This window comes from Pseudorca crassidens, chromosome 14 (genome assembly GCF_039906515.1).
Source record: "Pseudorca crassidens isolate mPseCra1 chromosome 14, mPseCra1.hap1, whole genome shotgun sequence".
NCBI classification, from domain to species: domain Eukaryota; kingdom Metazoa; phylum Chordata; class Mammalia; order Artiodactyla; family Delphinidae; genus Pseudorca; species Pseudorca crassidens.
This window is the reverse complement of record NC_090309.1, coordinates 25,411,988-25,430,746: the sequence shown is the minus strand read 5'-3', so window position 1 is coordinate 25,430,746 and position 18,759 is coordinate 25,411,988. Positions and strand designations below refer to the sequence as shown.

At 38.3% G+C, this 18,759-nt stretch overlaps 1 protein-coding gene across 1 annotated transcript in view; it reads right to left on the bottom strand.

The window, feature by feature from the left end:
• The window catches only part of TACR1 (tachykinin receptor 1), a 96,649-nt gene that overhangs the window by 63,290 nt on the left and 14,600 nt on the right, over window positions 1–18,759 (bottom strand). The window contains exon 2 of the mRNA XM_067704564.1: window positions 10,719–10,913. Coding sequence (XP_067560665.1) covers window positions 10,719–10,913 — 195 coding nt within the window. The remainder of the gene's footprint in view (window positions 1–10,718; window positions 10,914–18,759) is intronic.

Here is an 18,759-nt window from a genome sequence, read left to right as displayed (position 1 = left end):
ATCAATATTGTGAAAATGACTATACTACCCAAAGCAATCTACAGATTCAATACAATCCCTATCAAATTACCAATGGCATTTTTTTTTAAAGAACTAGAACAAAAAAATCTTAAAATTTGTATGGAGACACAAAAGACCCCGAATAGCCAAAGCAGTCTTCAGGGAAACAAACGGAGCTGGAGGAATCAGACTCCCTGACTTCAGACTATACTACAAAGCTACAGTAATCAAGACAATATAGTACTGGCACAAAAAGAGAAGCATAGATCAATGAAATAGGATAGAAAGCCCAGAGATAAACCCACGCACATATGGTCAACTAAACTATGAGAAAGGAGACAAAGATGTACAATGGAGAAAAGACAATCTCTTCAATAAGTGGTGCTGGGAAAACTGGACAGCTACATGTAAAAGAATGAAATTAGAACCCTCCCTAACACCATACACAAAATTAAACTCAAAATGGATTAGAGACCTAAGTGTAAGACCAGACACTGTAAAACTCTTAGAGGAAAACATAGGCAGAATACTCTTTGACATAAATCACAGCAAGATCCTTTTTGATCCACCTCCTAGACTAATGGAAATGAAAACCAAAATAAACACATGGGACCTAATGAAACTTAAAAGCTTTTGCACAGAAAAGGAAACTACAAACAAGATGAAAAGACAACCCTCAGAATGGGAGAAAATATTTGAAAATGAATCAATGGACACAGGATTAATCTCCAAAATATATAAACAGCTCATGCAGCTCAATATTAAAAAAAAACAAATAACCCAATCAAGAAATGGGCAGAAGACCTAAATAGACATTTCTCCAAAGAAGACATACAGATGGCCAAGAAGCACATGAAAAGCTGCTCAATATCACTAATTATTAGAGAAATACAAATCAAAATTACAATGATGTATCACCTCACACCAGTTAGAATGGACATCATTAGAAAATCTAAAAATAAGAAATGCTGGAGAGGGTGTGGGGAAAAGGGAACCCTCTTGCACTGTTGGTGGGAATGTAAAATGATACAGCCACTATGGAGAACAGTATGGAGGTTCCTTTAAAAACTAAAAATAGAATTACCATATGACCCAGCAATCCCACTACTGGGCATATACACTGAGAAAACCATAATTCAAAAAGACACATGCCCCCCTATGTTCATTGCAGCACTGTTTACAATAGCCAGGTCATAGAACAACCTAAATGCCCATTGACAGAGGAATGGATAAATAAGATGTGGTACATATATACAATGGAATATTACTCAGCCATAAAAAGGAATGAAATTGGGTCATTTGTAGAAATGTGGATGGATCTAGAGACTGTCATATAGAGTGAAGTAAGTCAGAAAGAGAAAAACAAATATCAAATATTAACGCATATATGTGGAACCTAGAAAAATGGTACAGATGAACCGGTTTGCAGGGCAGAAATAGAGACACAGATGTAGAGAACAAACATATGGACACCAAGGGGGGAAAGTGGCGGGGTAGGCGTTGTGCTGTGATGAATTGGGAGATTGGGATTGACATATATACATTAATATGTATAAAATGTATAACTAATAAGAACCTGCTGTATAAAAAATAAATTAATTAAAATTTAAAAATTCAAAAGAAACTAAGAACAGTGGTTAGAGGGAGAAATCTTTTTTCTGATTACTTTTGAAACTTACTGGTTTTTAAACCACATGAATATATTATATTAAAAAAGTAAATAAAAAATTTAAAAATGGAAAGCCTCTTAGAGGCTTCAGTACACTAATGTAATTTTGACTCTCTAAGTTGTGGGTAGCTGTGAGTTATGTGGTTACCCATAATGGTTACTTATAAACTCATTCAAGTTACAAAATCCTACAGAATTTGGGGTTCTCACGTTTCCAAAAAAATTATGGAAAAATCGTTTCAGAATTCACATGTTATCTGTAGCATATACTATATATAAAATTTTATATTCTTGGGTTTCTGTGTGTGTGTATGTATGTGTGTGTGTGTGTCTGTGTGTGTGATTTTTATTCTGTTTTTTATTGACCAATTCTATCCTCAGTATTGAGTATTTTCATATCTGAAAGAACAAGCCACTTCTTATATTTCTTTTTTGTTATTTTGCTGATATCAAAATTAATTCTTCTTTTTCAACATTTTCTTGAACTATTTTTATCCATTTATTCTTTCAGATGATTTGCTTTATCAGCCACCTAAACATACTTGTTGGAATAGTTTGAGAAGAACTGATATCTTCATGGAATTACATAAAGACAGAAGGGCGTTTCCACCTTTTTGGCTATTGTGAATAATGCTGCTATGAACATTGGTGTACAAAAAAAAAATGTATATAGAAGGGAGACTGTTTCCTATATACCCTTAGATAATTTCCAGGTTTTGGATCATGTGAAATGTTTCTCAAGTATTCTGTTATGCCATTCAGTAAAGTCTAAAATAGCATGATTTTTTTGTTTTTCTTCATATAATGCCTATTTCTTAATTTTCTGGGGTTTTCTTTGTTTGTTTCTGTTGTAAAGAAGATGTGTTATTCACTTTATTTTCTCAAGGATTATTATTGATATAAACTATTTTTTTCTTTAATACATATTACCTTTTAAAAATTTTATTTTTGACATTTATTGAGACAAATATATACTTCCCTTTGACCAATTCATTTGATAAAATAAAATAACAATTTACTGATAACTTACTAACGTTATTGTTGGAAGAAGTCATGCTCAAAAAATAAAACATTGTTATTTTAATATAATTTTGAATTCTTTTGTGTGGATCTCTTATCTATAGTTGGAAATGGAATTGGCCTAAATGTTTGTTTTTGGAGCTTAGTTTGTCAACTTTTTACATTTAGGTCATACCAAATGCATATAATAAATTAGCAAGTTCTCCATATGGTTCTGAACTCATTAAGAGTTTATAAGGTATTTGAAAGAAATTTTCTGCACAAATTTTGATTCCATTGCCTTTTATAATTGTAACTCTTGAACAGTATTTTCATTCTTCGCCTCTCAAGCTGCATTAATGTGATTTACAGTTTTGTAGAAAATTGTCCATTTAATCTTACATTCAATTACACTTTCAGGCCTGGTTGTGTTTTCTCTTTCAGTAAGGTCAGCTATCTCTGGAAATTTAACATGACAGCACAAAGGAATCCCAAATTTGGTAGTCCCATCTTTTTCAAGCTTACACTTTCACCTCCAAATTAGGCGTTGCCATATGTATTGCACATGACTTCCCATGGTGGCTACTGCCTCCTCTTTGTCTCTATCTGTGCAATATCTACCAGAAAGGTAGTGAAATTTATGGCATTTTTATGGCAACCTTCCTAGTTTCTGCATTAATGTAGGCTTCTTCTCCTTCTCCTTCTTTTTTTAAAATTTTATTTACTGTAAATTTTTTGTCTGAGTGTCAGGGTTAAAGACTTGCTTTTGTGCAACCATTTTCCCCTGAAATATCAATGCACTTTTCATTATCAGTTTAACTGCTTTCCATCAACAGCAGTGACAATACTAGGAGTGCTGGGCTATATAAATGTCGTGGGTGTCAGGGAGGAGATTAATCATACAAGCTAGCATAAACAGTCCTGGAACCACTAATATGCTGACACCCTTTTGGCAAGGCCTGGAGCAGCTTGGTAAAGGATCCACACTTGTTTTTTATTTGTGAAATAATCAAGAATGTGGAAAATTGGGGAAGTAAACTACAGGTACTTTTTCTAATATTCTTTTTTCCTTCTTATTCTCCACCAATTAGTTGATTTTTAATTTTCATTATTATTAATGAAACTAAAGGATATGTATAAATGTAAATATTTCAGCTAAGATGACGGGATATGACATACAAAAGACAAAATGCTATAAATAAAGACAGTCTTCTGTTACAATTGGTACTAATAAAGAATTATATTAGAGGACCTCCCTGGTGGTGCAGTGGTTAAAAATCCACCTGCCAGATGTAGAGAATGGACTTCAGGACACAAGGAGGGGGAAGGGTAAGCTGGGACGAAGTGAGAGAGTGGCAGTGACATATATACACTATGAAATGTAAAATAGATAACTAGTGGGAAGCAGCTGCATAGCACAGGGAGATCAGCTCAGTGCTTTGTGACCACCTATAGGGGTGGGATAGGGAAGATGGGAGGGAGAAGCAAGAGGGAAAGGATATGGGGATATATGTATATGTATAGCTGATTCACTTTGCTATACAGCAGAAACTAACACAACATTGTAAAGCAATTATACTCCAATAAAGATGTTTAAAAAAAAAAAGAATCTGCCTGCCAATGCAGGGGACTAGGGCTTGGAGCCCTAGTCTTGGAAGATCCCACATGCCACAGAGCAACTAAGCCCATGTGCCACAACTACTGAGCCTGCATGCCAAAATTACTGAAGCCCATGCACCTAGAGCCCATGCTCTGCAAGAAGAGAAGCTACCACAATGAGAAGCCCGTGCACTGCAGCGAAGAGTAGCCCCCAGTCGCCACAACTAGAGAAAGCCCGAGGGCAGCAACGAAGACCCAATGCAGCCAAAAATAAATAAAATGAATAAATTTATAAAAAATAAAAGAATTATATTAGAGTTAATATATCCACGTTCATGTACACTTTCACAAAATCTCCAGGTAATTATAGTCATGAGTGATGCTGTTTTCTGACATAGTTTCCTTTCCCAGGACTATTGGTAATATTTGTAATTCAGATAAGCACATCTTACTTCATGCTAAAACTTTACCACAAAGTTATGTACAAAGAAGTTTAATTAACAGAAAATGACATATGACCAATATTAATAAATGATTCAGGGAAGCTGAAATTCCCCAGGCTGCCTAAATCTCATTCTTTGGGATGTATTTCTCATTTTTCATCCTTATTATAGACTTTTTCTTGGCCATATTGGTGAGCCCTCTGATAAAGAAATATTGACTCATTCATCTTCCTTGTCCTCAGGGGTATTACCCCATAACCTTCCAGGGCCACGGCAACTTGACACCCTGGATAGCATCCTCAAGAGTGGGCTTGGATCCAAATAATTTTGAAAGCTACTGAATTTGCATTTTTCAAAGCCAAATATTTCTTCTTTATACTTTAATTTTTCTTTTACTGTGCTTTTTTTCTCCATCGGGAAGAGTTACTTTTGGTTACCCGTGAAATTTTTCTTCCTCACCAGTCAATCACTCTACCATTACAGGACTTCCTAGGTAGTGTCACAGTTTCACAAGAGCAGTCACAGCTGCCAAGTTGCTAAAATTATGGCAGGACTCAATCACAAACTATGACAATACTATATTAATAATGAACTCAAGTCTCCAGTTTCATGAATAATTTTAGAATAACATTCCATAACTGCAGATTGTAGACATAAACAGTGGATGACAGAAGAAATTGAACCTGTCCCTGCAGGGATCTAGGGATGTAGCTAGAAGCAGCCTGCTTATGAAGTTTGCTGTTTTATCTTACTAGTCAGCTAAGGGAAATCACTAATCAATTTTCAAAGAAGGAGATTAGTTAAAAAAACTATTATTTACATATGCATACACACATATATGTTCACATCAAATTGTACAAGCATGTATAATGACATAAGAAATTCTTTATGATATGGTAAATGGCGGATTATAAAATGTAAATACAAATGATTCAAACTATGAAAAAAATTCAACCCCGTTCCAATAAGAGAAATGCATTTTTAACTTTAGTGGGTAAAAATCTAAAATCTTGACAATACAGTCTGTTGACGAGGCTGTGGAGAAACAGAGACTTTCACACATTTCTGGTGGGAATGTAAATTAGTATGGAAGGCCAATATAAAAATTTGACCCAGCAATTCCATTTTGGGGATTTTTATGCTCCACATAGCCTTACATTATAAATGTAAAGGTTATTCATGACAGCAATCCAATAGCAAAAGGCTGGAGACAATCCCAAGTCCACTAAAAGTGACTGGTTAAATAATATTGTACATTTATAACATGGAGTACTGTGTAGCTGAAAAAAAGAATAGAGAAGCTTTTCATGAACTGATATGAAAAGATCTCTAAGACGTATTAAGTTAAATAAAAAACAGAACAATGTGCATAATAAGCTACATTTTGTGTTACAAAAAGGGAAACAATCTATATTTGTGTTGACCTGTAGGTACACAAGACACTTCAAAAGAAACTAAGAACAATATTTCCCTGGATGGAAATTCATCAAAATGTTAGAGCCTTTGTAAATGATGGGAATATGGGTGATTAAAGAAATTATAAGAACTTTCATTATACCCCATAATTTATTTATATTTTTAAATGCAAAATGAAGTTTTAAATGATTTTCCAGGAAGATGAACCAAGTCTATCTGTAGCATTTTGTAGCCCAGATGTACGTGCTTATGAATAATAGCAGCAAGGGATGAGTGCTGTGGAGAGTCTATGGGCTTGTTCTCTGGTTAACATTTGTCACATCCTTCCAGGGACAATAATTTGTCCTAACCCCCATTAGACCAATTGGAAAAATTCCAAATGGGCTGATAGGAGTTAGCAAGGCAAAATGCAAATAACCATGAGAATGAAATGGGGCCCATCCATACTTCGGCTAATTCAGAGATGAGTACTTATGAATGTCACCCCAGGCACAGCCCACACTTCAGAAGATAATTTCTTATGGAGGAAATTTGGGGTTATCCCAATGGAAGCAGTATCTTGAGAGCTTGCAAAAGCAAAAACCTTTGGATAGCATTTAATTTTAAGTTAAATAAAAATGAAACATAAATTCCAGACAAAGTGCATAAGTCAAACTACTTGGCATTACGAGTAATTTTAAAGCAAACACTCATGCTACTACCATTGTGCTGGAGAAATATAATGCCATATCCTCAGAAGCAACTCCAAGTGTCCCTTCTTGATCACATCCCTGTCTCTCCCTTGAAAGATAATCACAGTCTTCACTTTCATGGTAACTACTTCTTTGCTTGCAGTTGTAGTATTACCACCTTTCATTTTGCTTGTTTTAAAACCTTATTTACAAGAGCCATTTATGCTGCATGGAGCTACATTTTGTTCATTCTGCCAACTACATAATATTCCATGGCATGCTTGTACCACAGTTAAAATATCCATCTAACTGAAGGCGGACATTTGGAATATCTCCAGTTTAGGGCTTTAAGAATGATGCTGATATAAACAATATCTAGATGTATGTGGGTTCATAGCATGAGTTTTTCTAGGGTAATTAATTACCCCTGAGTGAAATTGCAGGGTTATGGGGTATGAATAGTTTCTTCTTTTCTAGATACTACAAAATGTTTTCCAATGTGGTTTTATCAATGTATACTTTTAGCAGTCTACTAAGGTTCTTCACCAAAAGTTCTAAATGCTTAGTTTAGTCAGACTTCTGAACATTTGCTAGTCTAATAGGTAGATAGTAAGATCTCATTATGGTTTTAATTTTCATTTCACTGTTGATGAATGAAGTTGTGTGCCTCCTTATATATTAATTGGCCATTTAATATATAAGGATATCTTTTGCCTGTCCTTTTATTGGATTGCGTTTCTTTAAAAGTGTTTACTTTAATACATGTATTAATAAGAATCTAAATGATAAGTGATCAGGGTTAGAGGTTAACCATGTAGCCAGAAGGCAAATGCCAGACTTTCAAAGATTTTCAAAAGACCCAGATTTTCACAAAACCTTTTAGCGTAATTATCTGGCATAAATTATTCATCAGATGAATTGGGCCTAAGCATTTGCCCATCTTACTCCCTGCTGCCAGTTTTCTGCCCATGTACCCAGATCAATGAATGACGCTAACAACAGTAGGTAACATTCACTAGATTCTTTCCAATGTGCATGGCACTGAGCTAAGCAAGTACCTTATTTACTTCTCTCAACACCTCTATATGGACTGTACTATTAGGCTTAGGAGCTTGAATAACTTGACTATTACGACTCAACTAGAGAGAGATGTAGCTGGGAGTTGATCACTCATTTAACTCTCAAGCCTATGCTCTTACCCTGTCTCAAAATAAAATTTCATTATGGTTTCAAATTTGGAATTACTGTGTACTGTGGAAATGGCAATCATTAGTTCTAATAAAAGAGAATATAATAAAGTACTTAGTTTAGAACTGATGGAATTTAAATTCCCTAAAAAATATATCATGATGCATTATGACAGATACTGACAAAAATAAAATAGGTTTGCATAAAGCTTACACTTATGTTTGTATCACAGACAATATGTGAATGGCAAATGTGGATGCTTTCAACTTACCACTGCATCTATAAACATTTTATACATCTTGAATAGATAAAATCAGGAGCTCTTATTCCAGGCCCATTTGTTTTTAGGTTAAAATCATGAAATAAACAATAATGGCAAACCTAACCATGCATCCAGTAGCAGTTACCCAAAATTCTTTAAAGGTAACTTGAAAGGACAGTCCAAAACATTGAGTCTCAAAGGGACTTTCTAATCATTAGTAAGCATAAAACAGAAAAATGTTTAAAAGTAAAACACTATTGTTTCTTGCATGAGATCCCAGAGATCTGTGAGAAAATAAACCTTTATTTCCAAGTTAAAATTTGAATTTGTTGGAAGATAAAAGAACTGTGCTTATTTGAAGCAAAAAGTTTCAGAAAGGTGATCAGACTTTGAAAAGCTCACAAGAACTAAGAACTGAGCTAAGGTCCATGAAGTTGACGGCAGTTTCTGAAGCAGTTTATATAATGAACTTTAATTCAGAGGGGTTTTTTTTCCCCCTTTTGAGGGAAGGTTCTGGCTTGAACATGTTCATGGGTCCCGTACAGCTTGTAAAGCTATGTTCTTTCTCCCACTGTGACTCTGCTCAGGCTTGTAGTTTCACTTGAAAGAAAAATGTTCAACATCTCCTAGGCTAAGCATTAATCCTCCCACTGCCTGATCAATTAAATCCCGCTGTCTGTGTCTGGAAGGCAAAGTCTGAACTTTATGTATTGCTTTCTGACAGGCTACATTTCCATGCTCCATGGAACAGATGCAGTAGTGTAACTCTGTGTGCAACAGGATTTTGGACCCTCAAATCTAGAGGGCCAACAGGTACAGTGTCTCATTTTACCATTTAATAAGTTCAAAGGTCTATAATGATTATATTATACTATCTAATGAATTTAGTTCAATAACAGTATCTTATCTTTCGTATGGCATTTAATAGCTTACAAGGCGAGAATACATTATCTTGTTTGCTCTTCAAAACAGTTTTTTATGTGAGGCAGTGCTTTATCATATTCCATTTAACAACGAGGAGAGACTGTGCTCTTGCCCAGGGTCACATAGCTAGAAACTGGCAATCTTGTAATTAACACCCAGATCTTCTGATTCTAATACAAGTGGTCTTTCTTTTACAATTCACTTAATAAACCCAAGATTGGAAAATTATAGAGGACTTTCAAAAGGAGCCATATTATCAATGTGCTTTGAATCCAGAAAACTGATGATAATATAAATGTCAAATTGCTGCTCACTTGAATAGAACAAAACAAAGAATAAGCCATTTTAATGTTGCCTCTAAGATAAGAAATTTTGGAAAATGTGCCAAGATAGCTTTAAAAAGCCCTAAATGTGATCGGTCAGGCCGCTGGAAGAGAAACAGGCTTGTCCTGTGGGGGACCTGTTACTCATAAGGTCTCAATGTTCTGGCCTTGCCTTCCCATGCATTTCACATGTATAGGTATTTTTCCAGCTGCAAAATCCTAGAAGGTAGGTGTTTTGGTTTAGTTTTCCCCAGAGACACATCCTGAGATAAAGATTCAGGTGCAAATGACTTATTTGGAAGGAGAAAGAAACACTAGTAGGGAGTGGGGCTAACAAAGCGTGTGTCATTGAGCCAGCTGCTACCAGGGTGACTGGAGCTTAATCCCAAGAGGAAACCCTGAACACAGTAAAACACACACCTCAGAGACCTCCCACCTGAAGTGGGAGGGAGCTGGGGTGTTCATATGCCAACTCCCATCAGTTTGTGTGTGTTTTTTTTTTGGTTGAGTTGGGTCATTGTTGCTGTGTGCAGGCTCTCTCTAGTTGCGGTGAGCGGGGGCTACTCTTCATTGCAGTGTGCGGGCTTCTCATTGCGGTGGCATCACTTGCGGAGCACGGGCTCTAGGCGTGTGGGTTTCAATAGCTGTGGCTCGCAGGCTTTAGAGCACGAGCTCAGTAGTTGTGGTGCACTGGCTTAGGTTGCTCCATGGTATGTGGGACCTTCCCAGACCAGGGCTTGAACCCCTGTCCCCTGCATTGGCAGGCGGATTCTTAACCACTGCACCACCAGAGAAGTTCCCCCATCAGTTGTTTTTGAGAGCTGCTGGGAGTGTGGAGGGAAAGATAATTCCCTTACCCTCTGGCATGCTGTGCAAGAGGGCAAAATGGCACTCTATAGGGTAGGAAAAAGTTCCCAGGCAAAGAAATGCAGACACTGGCAGGGCAAAGTCACTGGTAAGAGGGACACGGTAGTGTGCCCAAATGGTATGCTATATCAGGATCCAGGTCTTATATTTTAAAACTTTTCATTCAAAGTCCAGAATAGTATTTGGGACATAACAGTCTCCTGAAAATTATGGACACATCAACCTGACACAGAGTGGTTGTGAGAAATGTTTACAAATTAAAACCTAACATACAAATTAAATCCTAACCACCAGAAGAACAAAAGAAAGAAGGAACAAGAAAGGGCAAAGAAGGCACTGAAATTCATCTCTACTCACACTTTCTCATAAATCTTGTTGGGATGCTCCGGCCAATCGATCATGCACACCACTCGGTTGGGCATGGTCTCTGTGGTTGAGTAGTAGCCCTGGGGGAAGGCCAGGAGGAGAGCCAGGACCCAGATGACGCAGATGACCACCTTGGTGGCTGTGGCCGACAGTCGGGGCTGGAGGGGGTGGATGATGGCCATATACCTGGAACAGAGAAGAAAGGACAAAAATTCCAATTTGGTCACCAAAATCTGCATTAGTGATTATGTATTGTTCCTGCCCAGTGAAAAATTCTCCAGAAGCCCTTTGAGTCCTGGTGATTTTTACAATTATTTTCTTTTTCATATTCTATCCTTAAGTTTTATGACTTTTATGACATAAATGCTAAACTCAGCCATATATTTTTAATATTTTAGAACCCATCTAGCAACATTTCAGGAGAGAAATTTTCATCCTTGTCCTTATGCTAGGGACATGATGCCTAAGTATATGTCAGTGGTTTACAGTGAAATAAGAAAAATAAGAACAACTTTGGGAATTTAGCCAATGTAAAGCCTATTTTTACCTTTTTTGGATTAAGGAATAATGGTGATAGAAATAGTAGTTTTTAAAGTCCTGGTGTGGCAATTTTAAAGGCTAGCAATCCTGTACAGGTCCATACAATTTGAAGGGAAGTGAATGTGTACAAATGAGAAAGCAGTGGCCTAAAGCTAACAAAAAACCAATAGCTCCTGGAGAAATCTTCACCAATTCTTTGAACATCTAGAAGTCAGTGTATGGCTAACAAAGTATGCTTCATGAAGAGAAAGAGACTCTCCACCTCCTGAGACAGACACACTTGAGCATATCAAAGCCCAGGGTAGATGAAACCTCTCTGCAGGAAGAGGGAAGCAAAGTGAATGATGACTTTAGGTCTGGAGCCATTTCTCCATCTCTTACTTGGGATCAAGCACTGAGTGGTGTCATCTGAATGAGTGTCCACGTCTGAATTTGTGTATAGACTTTGAGATTTTAGAATTAACAAATGTTCCAATCAGCATTTCATATCAGTTATAGTCACATCAATTCTGCCTCCTGCATTGAAAAAATCACCTACCTTTTAAAGGAATAGGTTTAGCCCAGTCCCCTAACACCCCTGCCCCGAGCTTTTGAGGTGTGTGGTGGACAGGAACGAAGCAGCTTGGGATGGAACACAGCTCACGCCCCTTCTAGGGTACTGCTCCCTTCCCCCATGTTGTGAGGACCCCTCCTGCCTGGAATCTTGTTCTCCAGTGGATGCTGGACTCAAAGTGGCTGAAGTCAAGTACTCCTACCTCACTGGCCTGGTTACAGGGTCCTCACTTGGGGAAGGGGAGCCATGCCAACCTCTTTTCCCATCCCTTTGTTACTATTTTGCACTCTTAACACCTGCCAATAAATATTGTCTACACTGAAAACAATTATTTTTTGCAGAGTTCATGGATCCATCCCTTAAAATATGCATTTTTTTTTCACAGTAGGAATTATGTCTTATACCGCCTTTTGGGTTTAAGTATCTGACAAAGTCTCCGAATCATGCATTTGATTCTCTGACAGGCAGGTGTTTCTGGCTTCCATGGGACTGAATAGTCAATGGAGACTTCAGAAATGAGCAGACAAATAGAACAGCTGTCAGCTGGCTCCAAATAATTCCACATAATTCTTTTCTACAGTCTTTGGACTCTAGGATCTCTAGGCTGGAACTGGGGCCAGGCTTACAAGGAAAGCAATTTCATTCAGTATGTGCACTACAAATTCACACTGTGCACCTGCCGCACGCAGAGCACTGTGTTTCCTTGTGAACTCCGAGCTTCTAATTTCTCCAAGGAGAAAACGCATATAAATAAACAGCCACAAAACATGACAGTAGGATATGTGACCTCAAGTGGTAATCTGATAAATACCTCAGAGCCTTAGGGAGGCTGCAGATTCGGAATGGCAGGTGGATTATTGAAGAGGCTTAAAGGGGTGTGCTTGGCTGGATTTGGGGTGAGCCTGCTGAGCATCTGGCTTGAAGGGCAAGAAGCATTCAGAGACTTCCTCCCTTCTCCATGTTATGATTAGTTAGATCTTCCCTGTCTGAGAAGCGTGATGGCTCAGTTTTCATGAAGGCTTCCCTGATTGTCCTTTTATAGAATACCTTTTAGAATAACTTTTCCTAGATTTTCTTGCTAGGGACTTAGGCTTTCCTTCTCTGGTCTGTAAGAGTGATGGCACAGACAGTGTTCAGTATATGAAAGAATATTAGGATGCCTCAGGTCAGCTTTTACACATGTAATCAGAACTGATGATAGCTCCCCGGAAGGAAATCCCCAGGATCTTTTCCTTCTCCCTCTTTTGGAAAGTGGTTAGGTAGTCTTTTTTAAAATTTATTTTATTCAAGTATTGTTGATTTATAATATAGTGTTAGTTTCTACTGTACACCAAAGTGGTTTATATATATATATATATATATATGTACATTCTAAGGGTTGATAGTAATTTTTTTCCTTGTGATGAGAGCTCTTAGGATTTATTCTCTTAACAACTTTCATATATAACATACAGCAGTGTCAATTATATTTATCATGTTGTACATTACACCCTTAGTACTTTTTTATCTTATAATGAAAATTTGTACCTTTTGGCTACTTTTACCCAATTCCCACTCCCCCAACCCCCACCTCTGAAAACCACAAATCTGATCTTCTTTTTCTATGAGTTTGTTTGTTTTTGAAGTATAACACTATGTTAGTTCCTGGTATACAGCATAGTGATTGGATATTTCTATGCAGTTCAAAATGATCACCATAAGAAGTCTGGTTGTGATCTGTCACCATAAAAAGATATTACATAATTATGGACTTCCCACACTGTACATTTCATACCCATGTCTCTACTCTTATTTGAATATTTTAGTCATGACATATCAGCAAGTCACTGTGCCCCTCCTTTGTCAAACACACAAAAGTGTCAGCATGACTCTGAAAATGTTATCACCTATTTGGGAAATATAATTATGCTTTAACAAAAGGACACTAAGTGTAGGTAGTCTTGAAGTCAGGAGAGAGCGGAATTAGGAATAGACTTGCAAAAGATATTGTGGTGGAGGTGAGTAGTAATCTATAAATCTCTGGGCAAATTTCCCTGGTTGATTTGGTGGCTATAAAGTCTGTTACTCAACTACCATCTACAGAGCATTGAAAGGGCAAAGACAGGGATTTCCCTGGTGGCACAGTGGTTAAGAATCTGCCTGCCAATGCAGGGGATACGGGTTTGAGCCTTGGTTCGGGAAGATGCCACATGCCACGGGGCAACTAAACCTGTGCATCACAACTACTGAGCTTGTGCTGTAGAGCCCGTGAACCACAAATACTGAGCCCACACGCCACAACTACTGAAGCCCGCGTGCCTAGAGCCCGTGCTCCGCAACAAGAGAAGCCACTGTAATAAGCCCACGCACCCCAACGAAGAGTAACCTCTGCCTGCCGCAACTAGAGAATGCCCGCACGCAACAAGGAAGACCCAATGCAGCCAAAAATAAATAAATAAATTTATATATAAGAAAGAAAGGGCAGGGCTTCCCTGGTGGCGCAGTGGTTGAGAGTCCGCCTGTCGATGCAGGGGACACGGGTTCGTGCCCTGGTCCGGGAAGATCCCACATGCCGCGGAGCAGCTGGGCCCGTGAGCCATGGCCGCTGAGCCTGCGCGTCCGGAGCCTGTGCTCCGCGGCGGGAGAGGCCACAACAGTGAGAGGCCCGCGTACCGCAAAAAAAAGAAAGAAAGAAAGAAAGAAAGAAGGTAAAGACAACTCTCAACCTGCAGTGAATCAAGCATTGTCTGGCTACTTCCAACGGAGGTCCAGTATACTGCAGACCTGATGACCTTCTATACTTGGGGTGGTATCCTGAAAAGAATCCTGAGAAGTCTTGATTTCCCTCTTGGTTCTGCCTCTTTCCTGCTGCCTGACAGCAATGAAACCTTTGTTTCCTCTTTAGTCATGGGGTTGTTGTGGCAATCCTAGAATCAGAGCCAGTGGATGTGGATTTGTGCAATCACTATTGTCTTCTTTCCAATTTGCTGAAGGGCTGGACCTGGTTGGTCATGACTAGAGTCTCTTTTGAGTGTTTGTATTAAAATTGTAGAATTGCTTACTGAAGCATTTCCCAGAGACAAGATCTTTCCCCTACAAAGCTGGACATGCAGCCGTGAAGATGCCTGTCTCAGCTTCAGCACCTCCCAGGCTCCTGCTTTCACTGTGTCTGTGCATTCTCAGACTTCACAGGAGCTTAGAGAGGATGCACAAGGGAGAATGTGGTGATTACACTGTCTCTTTTGGATATTATTTCAAATGCAAATTTTTAATTTACTTTTAACTCAGAATAAATGTTCAGACTTTAATAAATTTAACCTAACAGTCATCCTCATGGCCGAATTGGTGATACATGGCTCAGAATCTAATGTGACTGGGGCTTAAGGGGGATCGCATAAGCATATCAGTGCTGTAGCTCCAAATGGGTGGCAGAAAGCCATATTTTATTTTTATTGCAAAAATTGTAATTTGGAAGCCCATTTCAGTTAACTCTGCCATTTCCTGAGTGTAGGCGCTATTTCAGTGACAGATAAAAGTATTGTACACATAAAGCCAGAGAGACTAAAAAAGATTGACTTTAAAAATGTATATATTTTCATTTGTATGAAATAGAGCCATTTATAAATCTCCTTCCTCCCTTTTTTTCTTTCTTCTTTCTCTCTCTTGCAATTCTCACTTCTGGGGTTTGTGTAATGCACTTCTTTCTTATTTACCCTAAATCTAGTACCACTTGGATGACTTGTCTGCAGAAGGATACATATTTCCTTTCTTACTGTCCATTTGTATTTTGGATTCCATTAACATACATTTATATATTTATTTGTAACCACCCTGAACAATTCTTGCTTATTCGCTTGTAAGTTATCACAGAGTAAGTGCTGCAAGCCCCAGGAAATTACATTCAATAAATATTTATTGACTACATTGCGCTCATGGGACTAGAAGGCAGTCAATGAAATGTCTTTCTAGTTTATGCATTAATCATCAGGCTACCAGAGAGACTGTATGGAGGCTGTGTGGGATGTAGATTATGTTCTCCACTTCAGGTTGTTTCAGTCCCGTGGTGGGCCATGAGCTCTGATTTGAATTGTATGTGGCCTCTCTGATGAAAACTTGAGGTGTTGTCTTCCTCTTGCATAATTTTGCTTTATAAAATGAACTCTCCATATAGTGCTTTAAGTCTGGCAAAATATAAGCCTGCACATTTTTAAAAACACAGAATGAAACAATCCTATTGTGAGAAAGAATTCCAATCTTCTGACAAGCTGCAGTATTCTCATAACTTTCACCTATACCAGCCCTAAGTCATTTGGCAAACAGAATGTCTTTCCTCTACTAGGATATCTGTCTCACCACATCCTTCTTCTACATTTCCCTTCCAATTCCAGTCCTTGCTCTCCCTTATCCACACTCACTTCTTCCTGTGATGGTACAAGTTTCCTTTGAGGGACTGCATCTCCCTGGGTTCAAATGACCAGGAGGGGTGACAGCTAAGAGCATGGCTATCTCTTCTCTCTTTATCCTCCACAGATTCTTTGAGGATGGTAGTTGCTGTGTCTTATTCATGCTGGTATCCTTGGCTTCCTCAGTGCCTAGGATATAGTAAATACTCAATGAAAGCTTAATTTAATAAATGAATATACAAATTTCTTGGCACATGGCAGGGGCTCTGTAAATGGTTGTTGAATAAAAATACATGCAGCAGGAGAAGTACATGCATATTATACCTTTGTTTCTCCCAGTCTGAACATATGTGAGAATAATTATTGCTCAGTGTTTTCTGTTGTACAGACATCCAGGATCATCCTGCAGGAGTGATCTCACTGGACCCAGGTCTTCAGAATTTCCTAGATCTTGACATTAAGCCCTTAAATTCCCAATAATTATTTGTCAAATAAATTCTGCATTGACCAGCATGTTGGGAACTGTACAAAACAAAACTCAGTCTTTCTACATGGCATCACCCTTTGGCTCTTCCTCTGAACAAGAGGTCACTTCATCCTTTCTCCTACTCCCCTCCCTTCCATTATAAGGAGCACATAGTCCTTCTACCTGAAGTCACTAACATTTCATCAGTTGGGGTTTTCTTCCAGGACATTTCCTTAATCATCAAAATTCAGGGAACTTATTTAGCCAGATCATTTGACCAGCAACTTTATCTACTCAACTAAGACAAATCTCACAACTTATAACCAAAGAGGTCTTTGAGCAGCCAATAGAGATGACACAGAGTCATCTACTAAATCATTGTGGTAATGGCAGAGCCTCTCACGTTCTCACTGCTGTTATGTACAACTCTAAATAGCATGAATTTTTTGCCTCCAAGCCCAAGTAGATTCATAACACTGTTGGTGGACTCATTTCAAAAAGTACCAAATAACAACAAGATTTCAGTAAACAAGACCATAAGAAATGGGTACAAAGACAGATGAAACCAAGAGCCTGTGACAATTTAGAGTGAATTGAAGGAGGGGATGTGGCTGACTGTTGTCCAAGTTGTCCTATTCAGGTGGACCCATGTGGTTCAAATATGATTCAGATGTAGAGTCTCCAGCCAGGGTTACCATAAAAGTATACATGACTAAAGACTGAAATGGACTATGGGTAAAATGCAGTAAAGGTCTAAACCAAATATAATATCCTGAGTGTTTTGAGGAACAGCCAAGATGACAGAGTAGGAAGACCCTGAGCTCAACTCCTCCCATGGACACACCAAAATTAGTGAGAATGACATGAAGATGAACCAAAAAGATTTTCCACATCTAAATATATAAAGAAGGAACCACAAGGAGACAGGTGGGATGGGGGGCAAAGACATGGTATAGTCAAGATCCACAATCCTGGCGAGCTGACCAACAAATAGGAGGATAATCACAATTGAAGAGGTTCTTCCCAAGGAGTGAGGGGTCCAAGCCCCACAGAGGGCTCCCAATCCCAGAGGTCCTTTACTTGGAAGGTGAGTCCCCAAACATCGGGGTTTGAAGGCTAACCAAGTTTGCATATGGGAGAGCTGGAGGCCTTTGGGAAACAGACTCTGGGCTTGAAGGGTACATGCAAAATTTCACACTCTCTGAGACCCACTGCAGAAGCAGTAATTTGAAAGGAGACCAGGTCAGACCCACTTGTTGATCTTAGAGAGCCCCTCAGAGAGGCAAGAGGGAACTGGGACTCCCACTGGAGACATAGACAATCAAGGCAGCCATTTTTTTAAAAATGGGCAAAGATATTTATTCCATATTAAAAACAAACAAAAGGAACGGCAAACAAGTTAAAACCACACACCACCTGATGTCAGTAGGGATGCTGGTATTTTAATCTACCAATCTGTTTGTAATGAAGGCTTTTAAGCAATCCCACTTTCTATAATGGAAGCTTTCAAAGGAGCTGGGGTAGCTGGTATGGGTAGGTTAACATTTAATAGGCTCTGGATCATTCACATCCAGATATCAATCTCTGTGGGGTTTTTTTTAAATTTTTATTTTACTCTATTGGAGCATAGTTGATTAACAATGTTTTGTTAGTTTCAGGTGTATAGCAAAGTGATTCAGTTATACATATGCATGTGTCTATTCTTTTTTAAAATTCTTTTCCCATTTACATTATTACAGAGCATTAAGCAGAGTTCCCTGTGCTATACAGTAGGTACTTGTTGGTTATCCATTTTAAATACAAGAGTAGTATGTACATGTTAATCCCAAACTCCCAATCTATCCCTCCCACCCACCCTTCACCTCTGGTAACCATAAGTTCCTTCTCTGTTTCTGTTTTGTAAATAAGTTCATTTGTATCATTTTTTAAAGATTCTGCATATAAGCGATATCATATGGTATTTGTCTTTCCCTGTCTGACTTCACTTCCTATGATAATCTCCAGGTCCATCCATGTTGCTGCAAATCACATTATTTCATTCTTTGTAATGACTAAATAATATTCCATTTCATATATACTACATCTTCTTTA